The sequence below is a fragment of the Chinchilla lanigera genome, unplaced genomic scaffold (assembly GCF_000276665.1).
Source record: "Chinchilla lanigera isolate Chin_1 unplaced genomic scaffold, ChiLan1.0 scaffold00049, whole genome shotgun sequence".
Taxonomy (NCBI): Eukaryota; Metazoa; Chordata; class Mammalia; order Rodentia; family Chinchillidae; genus Chinchilla; species Chinchilla lanigera.
The window spans coordinates 12,527,759-12,537,408 of record NW_004955450.1 but is presented as its reverse complement, the minus strand read 5'-3'; the positions used below and the strand labels follow the sequence as shown (position 1 = coordinate 12,537,408).

The 9,650-nt window shown below is 42.0% G+C and overlaps 1 protein-coding gene across 1 annotated transcript in view; it reads left to right on the top strand.

The window, feature by feature from the left end:
* Tln2 (talin 2) overlaps positions 1–9,650 on the top strand; it is a gene marked incomplete in the record, with an annotated part of 349,184 nt that overhangs the window by 202,824 nt on the left and 136,710 nt on the right. Inside the window, 1 exon segment of the mRNA XM_005393813.2 lies at positions 5,227–5,382. Coding sequence (XP_005393870.1) covers positions 5,227–5,382 — 156 coding nt within the window.

Sequence of the window (9,650 nt, the reverse complement as noted above, 5' to 3'; positions counted from 1 at the left end):
ATATTCTTCTTATGAGCGGTGGTAAAACTGTTAGCATCTTGGTGAAATCATTATGATCCTTTTCCTATGCATCTTTGTTTGTTTTTTTTTTTTTTTGGTTTTTTTGGTTTTTCTCCGGTACCGGGAACCGAACTCACGACCTTGCGCTTGCCAGGCAGGCGCTTTGCCGCTGAGCTAAATCCCCAGCCCCTCCTAATACCCATTTTTAAGGTGTTATCATAGAAAGCACTCACTGGTGTGAGCGGGAGAGGCTAGCCTAGAATCCAGGAAGGTGATATACACCCATGCGAAGAAATGGCAGAAGCTTGTGTGACCTCCAGGGATATTTGATATTGCCTTTGATATTTCCCTGCAGTCATAGCCAGAGCCTTGAAGTATGACAGAGGGCAACCTGCACAGCATCTCGGAATCATGAGTGCAGTCCAGAATCTTAACATTCATTTTTAAGGACCCAGGTGACTACCGAACAGTCTTTAACACCTGGCTTTGCTTTTCAGCAACTAGCCATATCTACAATTCTGCTAAAACAGATAAGAATATTGCTGACAACATGAAACACACAGCCTGCCCTTTGGTGCCCGCCATTGTAGAACTCAAATGAGCTAAGCTGACTCCTGGAGAGGACCCTTTGGGCTTGGCCACGTTGAAGGCAATGGCTGAGAGCCCTAGCTTGCCAAAATCGTAGCTTACCATGTCTCTTCATCCAGCTTGGAATCTCAGGTGTGAGGCACAGATGACAGAAGCATCAGCCACTCTCTCTGCCATGAGAAGAACCAGCCAGCAGGCCAGCTTGATCGCAGCTGGCCACCGGCCCTGAGCCCACGATGCCTGTTGAGAAGAAAGAGGAGAGGCTGCGCTTACTAATGGATCCTGCCTCTCCTTGGTGTAATGTCTACTTTCTCTTGCCTCTGAGGTTTGCAAACTAGACATTTTCAGAACTAAACCAGCTATTTTAGTTGCTTTTCTCATTGCTGAGATAAAATACCTGGTACCCAAAGTTAGAAAAGGAAAGTTTATCTGACTCACAGTTTGTGAAGATTTCAGTTCATCCTTGGCTGGATCCAAGGCTGGTGGCATACAGAGAGATATTGCAAAGGAGAAACAGTTCATGGCAGGCAGAAGTCAGCAAGCAACAAGCAAGGACCCTTTCTGTCTCTTACAGTTTAACCAGACACCCTTAATCCTACCCAGAACTATGCCAGACCAGTGAGTGGACTAATTTAGTAATCACACACCCTTGATCCCAGCAGCACAACTCCAGATACAGCTGCCTCTAAAAAGCCACATGACCACATGAGGCTTTGAAGGGAATATCTAGGCATAAACCATATCACCAAGCTAACCAGGAATGGCTGACAAAAAAAAAATCACAGTCATGGGGTGAGATGAGAGATGCTGGTCTGTGTAGGTGGCCATTGGAAAGGAGAGGTGTGGGGCTCTCTGAGGTCTGAGGCACAGAAAGGAAGAGAGAGCCTAATTGTCCTGTGTCCCTCTACTGCCACCCCTGCCACTGAGGACCTGAGGCAAGTCTCTACACCAGGAACACCACCGCAGCACTCGCCCAGATCTCAGCCATTGGCTGTGTAGTGTTTTCCAGCTCCTCTGCCTTTGTGGTGGACACTGATGCAGTTACATCCCTTGGCAGCCTTCTCTGTGGCAGTTGCAGTGTTTCTCCGGTCCCCTGTCACGGCCGGTTGGTGGCGCGTCCACTCGAAGTTTTTCAGTTACTATGGCTTCTTCCAGGCTGGAATGACCCTGACAACAGTTCAGTCTGTTAGGATTCATATCGCTGCATCCCAGAGCCCCTCGCTGGGGAGAAGCGCAGATAGGAAAAGGCCCACAACTGCATACCGTATTTCACCTCTGATTCCTTCCCAGTCCCAGAAGCTGGGCCTGATCAGCCCCACATGACGGCTTCGCTGCTCACACCTCTTACCCTGAATCTCTTGGTGATTCCCAAAGACACGTGGGATTAACTGCCGTCATCTGCCCCGTGCTGATTCTTCCTCCTGTGGAACTTTTCTGTAAAAAGAATCCGACTCTTCTCGGTATCTTAGAAAGACTTGAGGCTGGTAGAGTGCCGGATTCACCTCTTGAGACACCGCACAGTATCCTTCCACCATTGTGTCCCCCGATGGGGAAGCCGGAGAAGAGCTGTGACCATCACGTTGTGCGTTCATCAGATGCCCACGGAGAGGTGCTGGGCAGGGTTTCAGCTTTTTCCGTCTACTTTCTTCAGCGCGACAGCAGGTCATGGTAGACGGTCTGCTTTGAAGTTAGATTTGGTTTTGAGCTACAGATTTGTGGTCACAGTTTGTGGCTTTACCACTTGCTACCATCAACCTCAGTCAGATGAAGTCTCTTCATTTGCAAAATGAAGACAGTGATGGTACCAGCCTTTTGGAGAAGCTCTGAAAGTTAGCAGGTATTGCAGATCAAGTGTGGAACTCCAGCCCTATTCGCAGTGCCTGTGCCCAGTACTGGATGTGGGTACACACACCCATGCACACATGCTTCGCTGGTGTGAATGTGCACGCGTGTTCCTTTGAGAACAGCAGTTCAGGCGTTGCTGGGTTTCTACAAATAGTCCTTCCATGTGCTTTCCCCCGATAACATTAATAGTACATGTACACTAAGTGAATTTTCTTTAAAAAAAAAAAGTAAAAACACAGTAATACAAAAAACGAGTTGATTATTGCCACCAATTTTCATGTACTATATATAAACTTTTAAATTTGTATATAAACTTTTAAAAAAATTTTTACACGGTATTACAGTACTGACATCTGGGTTATTTCTACTTATGTACTATGGTAGACTCTGCTTTGGTCTCTTTGTGGCACAATTGTTACATGCATACCTCAGTTTTTAAAACAAGTTCCTAAAGGGAAATGGTGTCGGTGGTGGATTGACAACTGGGGGTCAACTTGTAACATCCAGCTAAACTGAGCAAGTGTGGTGCTGTGTGTGCGAGGCCCACCTGAGGACTGTTGCCAGCAGCATAAGGGGCAGAACTGGAGGAGAAGAAGGAAGGCTGTTGGGAGCCTGTTGGAAGCGGAGAGAAGCTGTAGGGAGCTGTTGGTTCTCTTGGAGGAGCTTGTCATGCTGGCTTTCCTGATGAATTTGGCTGTTTTCATCCTCCAAGGAGCTCGGGACCTTGTTGTTGCTAAGAGTGGCTTCAGCTCACTTTGGAGGAGCTCTGGTCCTCACTCTCAGCATTGCTTCCTGGCACCAGAGGGGAAGATGGTGCCGTGCTCAGTATCCTGGAAAAGCTTGTCACATTGGCTTTCCTGGTGGAACTCGGCTTTCCTCATCATCGGAGGAGCTCGGGACCTCACTGTTGCTGAGCACGGCTGTGGTACCTTTCAGTGGATCTCTGATTCTTAGTTTGACTGTCGCTTCCTGGCTCCAGTGCAGATCCCTCAGCCTCCTAGCACAGACCCTTCCTCCCGCTGGCACAGACTTTCTAGCTTCCGCCATTGACCTTTGGGCCTTCCCAGCACAGATCCATGAAACAGGTCTGCATGAGACATTGGCATGGGCTCTAGGCCTCCAGTTGGACTTGTGGGAGGCACCGTGGTGAGCTGTAGGTCTTCAGCTGGACTCATGCAGGACATTATCGCAGGACCCAGGCCCTCAGCTGGATTCTTTGGTCTCTAATGTGTGGACAGATTTCCTGCATTCTCTTGTATATGATTCTTTGGGTGACTATTATAAGTAATCTTATAAAATATGTGTCCTGTATTGTATTGTTCCCTTGCAGATACCCTCCAGACCACAACAGTGTCAAATACAAGAATGTTTTTAAGGCTTTGGGTAGTTATTGACGCATAGAGCTTTTGCCATTGTAAACTTCCACCAGTAATCATCTGCCTTCATATCTTCCTTGATTTTGAGAATTTTCTTTAAATTCTGCTATTTGACATAAATGAAATTTTATTTATGTTTAGTTTATATTTTAAAAACATTTTCTATATGTATTCTTCAGCAGTTATTTCTGTTGACTTACAATTTATTATTTTTATGTTGACCTATGTTGATTTATCAGTTACATGTAATATACATAGTTTTTGTTTTTTGAGGGGTTTTTTTGGTCTTTTTGAGACAGGGTCTCGCTACACAGTTCAGGCTGGCCTTGAGCTCACTTTGTAGCCCAGGTTGGTCTCGAACCCACAACGATCCTCCTGCCTCAGCCTCCCAAGTGCTGGGATTATAGGTGTGCACCACCACACCCAGCCTACATAGCTTTTTAGTATTACTTTTTTTCTAAATATTTCTACTCCAATCATTTGCTTTTTAATTTTTCTTATAATGAGATGTCTTTCATTTTCTTCTCTCTCTCTCTGTCCTTTTTTCCCTCTCTGTCTGTAACTGTGTGTCCCCATCTCTGTCACTTTTTTTCCTTAAGATGTATAGGAGTACGTTTATTTTGATTTAAAGCTATAATCTCTCCCTCTGTAACTTGTTGTGCTAGAAAGTGACTTCTCACCGAGAATCACGAGAACACCATGCACCTGTATATTCCTCCTAAGTTGTTACTTTACCATGAATTGTTTTTGGTATGAGTATGGAGTAGGGACCCATTATTTCAGTAGGCATTATTACATCAAGAAAACTATTTTAAGAACCACGAGGTGTACAAAACTATAAAAAATGAAGAATCCAAATGGAAATATATTTTAGATGTGCTTTAAAGAAGCGATCACTGTGTCTCCTAAGATCATAATTGGCAATTTTAGCTCATTTTAAATTTTTTTAATTCCAGATTCACCCTCTTTAGTTACCGACTCAGCCGGGGTGATGATAGAGTATTTGGAATCCACTTCAAGTCTTTCCCTCTGCATACCTTTCCCGTTCTGCCCCGCCCCCTTCAATTGAACTTTATTTTATTAGTGCATGTTTGCAGTACACGCATTTTGCAGTCATGGTGGGCAGTTGGTAAATGCACTAAATACTGTTCTGTCCCTTCTTTCTGACATGATCTGTTTTGGGCGCAACCTATGCTGCTGAGCAGCGTCTTTCCAGGAAGTAGGACTTTGTCGACTTTGGTGTGTCTGATTTATCTCCCATCCTTTAATTCAGTGAGTTGTTCACTGTCCCTCCAACCCTTGGCTTTCAAGTCCTCCTGCTTTGAAACACATGTATGGAGAGTGACTTCAGGTAAAAGATGTCACACTGTGTTGTGTCCAGAGATAAGGCCCTAATGTGTGGTCTCTCCTGTTTCAGGAAAAGATGAAAGGCAAGAACAAGCTGGTGCCCCGCCTGCTGGGGGTCACCAAGGACTCAGTGATGCGTGTGGATGAGAAGACCAAGGAGGTGCTGCAGGAGTGGCCGCTCACCACGGTCAAGCGCTGGGCGGCCTCACCCAAGAGCTTCACGCTGGTAGGGTCGTGGGCGAGGAGGTTATGGCGTGGCCTTGGGTGACTTTGGGATCAGGAGAGAGACCAGATCCTAGCCCACTGGGTGTCTCTGGCCATGGAGAGCCAGTGTGGTAAGGGAAGGGTGGTGCTGGCCCCTAGACTGCAATGTGCTGGTCCAGAAGGTACAAGTAGACTAGGTTTCTTGGCCACTGTTTTCCTTCTAGAGCTCTCCCTTGATCTTCTAATTGTTAACTGGAAAAGAGAAAAGACTGCTCACCAGGACGATCTCTGTTGTGCCTTCGCTAACATATCCCTAGCACATCCTGAAAGGAACTCAGTCAATGCTGGCAGACCCACTCACAGACATTCCTAAGAACTGTGATGTGCTCGGGAATGTCTTCCCACCCTGCCTAGAAAAAGCACAGAGTATACAGTAGAAACAACACGGATCTGGAGTAATATCAAGGCTCCAGTATGTCATTTGTCAGCTCTACAACTTTGTTCAAGTTATCTCTCTTGTACGAGCCGTCATTTCCTCAGCTTTGAAGTCGAGCTAGTGATAACCTACTTCTTCTTGTGTCCTGCATTAAATGAGATGATGATAATAAAGACACTTTATTTAAAAGTGATGGGAAGTAGGGAGAAGATGTTCGTGCAGTGCCTACAGACCTCTGAATTCCTTCCCCCAACTTCAGTATTTGCTGCCAGTGGAGTATAATCCTGTGGCCTTCTAGGGCAACATTTACTTGAGAAACAAGATGGCAGGTGTTTTTTATGGCAAGTTGAAGAGTAAGAAAAATCAAAAAAGCACTCAAACTTGTCAATTTTTTCAGAACCCCTGAAGTCTTTGGGGGAACACTTGACATAACAGTTTGCATCTAGATAAGATCTCATAATAAGGTTTTTCTGATGTGAGAAGGAGGAATTTGCAAAGAGTAATTAGTTATGTAATTTGATCATAAATTGGTAGGCTCATGTGAGGGGGAAAGAATCATTAGAAACTGCACATCTTCCTTACCATAGGCAGTAACAGCTGTACCTGCACGACCCTTAAAAATCTAGGAAATCTGGATTACTTCTAAAATAAATGAGCCAAAAAAGAAATCTAATGTAAAATAAATAAGCCAATGTGAAATTGTTGTTTAGAAATGCTAGAAGAAATGGCGTAAGGCCTTGATAGCTTAACTTCAGGGAGGGAGGTGGCAGGTAAAGGTGTGCATGAGAACATAGACAATTTCTTGCTTTCTTATAAAAAATGTTTTCAAGAAAAAATTACGCTTTATATAAAGCTGTACTAATGTTTGTAATTTGCAGTGTTTCTTTCCTTCCTCCTCTTGCTTCTTATTTAATTTCCAAGTGTTTAAAGAGTTTTCTGTGGTCTCCTTCTATTACTGATTTCTGCTTTGATTCTATCATCGTCAATTGTAGGGGAGATTTCCCTGTTGCCTTTCTGGTATTGATTTTTAGTTTGATGCCATTGTAGTCCGGCAGCATACTCAGTATGATCTCAATTTCTCCTTTAATGTGAAGGTTTTGTTTTAGTTCATCCTCAGTGGATGTTCTTTGAGAGCTAGGAAAAATGCACATTATACTGCTCGTTCAGTGTGTTATGTAAATGCCAATTAGATCTCAGCTTGTTGGTGTGTTCTACCATGCCTTATATTTGCTAATTGTCTGACTAGCAATTCTGTCATTTTTCTGAGAATGAAGTTCTCAACCGTAATTGTGGATTTTTCTGTTTCTTCCTCTAGCTGTATCAGTTTTTGTTTCATATATTTTGAAACCCTGTTGTCTGATGCCTATTTGTTTACAATTTCTGTATCTTCTTAATGGAGACATTGTTTTATCCTTATGTGATATTTTGTTTTAGTAACATTTTCTTCGATACCTACTTCATATGTCATTAATTATACCCATTTATGTTTGAAGCTAGGGATGTAGCTCAGCGTTAGCAGCTCTTGCCTAGCACATACAAGGCTCTGGGTTTGACCCCCTGTCCTGGGAAAAACATTACTGTTCGTATAATGCATCTTCTTCAGTCCTTTTATTTTCAGTCTACATAAACTCTTCTACTTGAAATGACTTTCATTTATTTTTATTATTATTATTTTAAAGAGTAAAAGAAGGATAACATAGTAATAGGGGGGCTTACCAAATTACAGACAAAGTGGTAGGAAATTATCAATGGTTGTTTTACATAATGTTATCTACAAGATAGTTTCTCAGGAAAACAAATAGACAAATAATAGTGAGTTACAGACAAAAGTGGTAGGAGATTATCAGTGGTTGTTGTAGTATACTTTGGTATCTTCAAAGTGGCTTCTAAAGAAAATAAATAGAGCTATACATGAGTGACAAATTGAATAATCATTGACTATTCTCAATGGTTGTTGTAGGAAACACATAATAATAAACATACATCCATTTACAAAATAGCATTGGTGAAATGACTTTCTTGCAGAGAACATAATTAGTTGAGTTGTGGGTTTTTTCTTTAACTCCTTCTGTCATTATCTTTTGATTTGTATATGTAGATTATTGACATTTAAACTAATTATTGACATTGGGGGGTAAGTCTCATAACTGTTTTTCTTCTGTTTTTTTCTCTTTTTGACTTCCTGTTGGTTATTTCATCATTTTTAAGAGTTGCATTTGATCTCTTTGTTTTTGGTTTATCACTTTACATAATGTTCTTAGTGATTGTTCTAGATATTAACGTGTGTACTTTGAAACTAACTATAGCCTACTGGGGTGCTGGATTCCTACCCCTTTGAGTGAAGTATAAACAGCTTATTTCCAAATAAGTCTTTTTACCCTTCCTAACTTTTGAATATAATTGTTTAAGTATTTCCTTTGTGCATATTAAACACATGAGATGGTGTTATAATTTTTCCTTCAAACATGAAATATGATTAAAGAACCTCATGAAGGAAGGATAGTCTGTTATATTTACATCTTTTTAAAAATTAGTACATGTTTACAGTATATAATGCATACGTTCACTGTGCGTGGCTGGTGTATGTTCGTGATATGTCTTAATTACTTTAAATCTCCTTCTCCTCCTCCTCCTCCTCCCCAACCCCACCCCCAGCATTTCTCAGTCCCCTTCCCATTTGCAAAATGTCTATCTCCCCACTTCCCTGTTGTCTATCTTTATTTTGCACTTTGGTTTCTCATGTAACCAGAACCATACACTATTTAAACTTGTCTGTCTGAATTATTTCACATAAAATTATGGATTCAGGGTGCATCCATTTTCCTATAAGTGATTCAAATTAATCCTTCTTTATAAGAAAGTAGTATGCCATTGGAGATAAATACTGTACCACATTTTTTTTATCCGTCTATCTGTTGATAGGCATATAAGCCTCATGGATAATTTAGCTATTATGAATTGTGCTGTCATAAATAAGGATACACATGTATCAGCGTCATATGTTGTATTTAACTTTTGGGAGGAAGAAAAAACAACTTTGGGGAAGATAACTACGAGAATATCTAGGTATCTTGCTTACTTTTCTCTTGTTGCTGGGACAAAATACCTAAAACCCAGAATTAAGGAAGGAAAGGTTTATTTAGCTCACAGTTTGCAGAGGTCTCAGTCTGTAATCAGCTGGCTCCAAGGCAGGGTGGCAGGGCCCAGGGGCAGCACTTCAAGGTGACACAAGACAGCAAAAGCAGCAAGAGCAAAAAGTGGGGGGAAGCAAGCCTCTTTTCTCTCCTTATAGATTGTATTGCTGCCATCTGTCCATGCCCACACTCCATCTCCTTGCCCTCCTCTTCCACAAGCTGAGGATGTTTACAAAGTAAGGACCCTGGCCCCCTGCTGAATCATTTCGTTGAACTTTTAAACTTCTGGAGGGGACACAATGAACAACATCCTACAGCAGCAAGGGCATGTCCTTTTCACCCTGGGATGTAGAACTGCTGAGTTACTTAGTGAAGCTTTCAGACTCCTCAAGTTGATACAATGTGTCAACCATAACCCTAGGTCAAATGGAATTTCTTATTTTAGTTTTTTGAGGACTGTCCATGATGATTTCCATATTGGTTGTATTTGTTTACATTATCAACAGTGTAAAATGGTTCTTTCTTCCTTGTAACCCTGCTGGCATTTGTTATTATTTGATCTCTCAATAAAGTGGAATCTCAATGTTGTTTTAATTTGCATTTGTCTAACGATCAGAGATGCTGAATATATTTTTCACGTACTTATGTGCCATTTATATGGCTTCTGAGTAGTGTCTGTTCATTTCAATTGCCCATTTCTTGATTGTTTTTTTTTTTTTT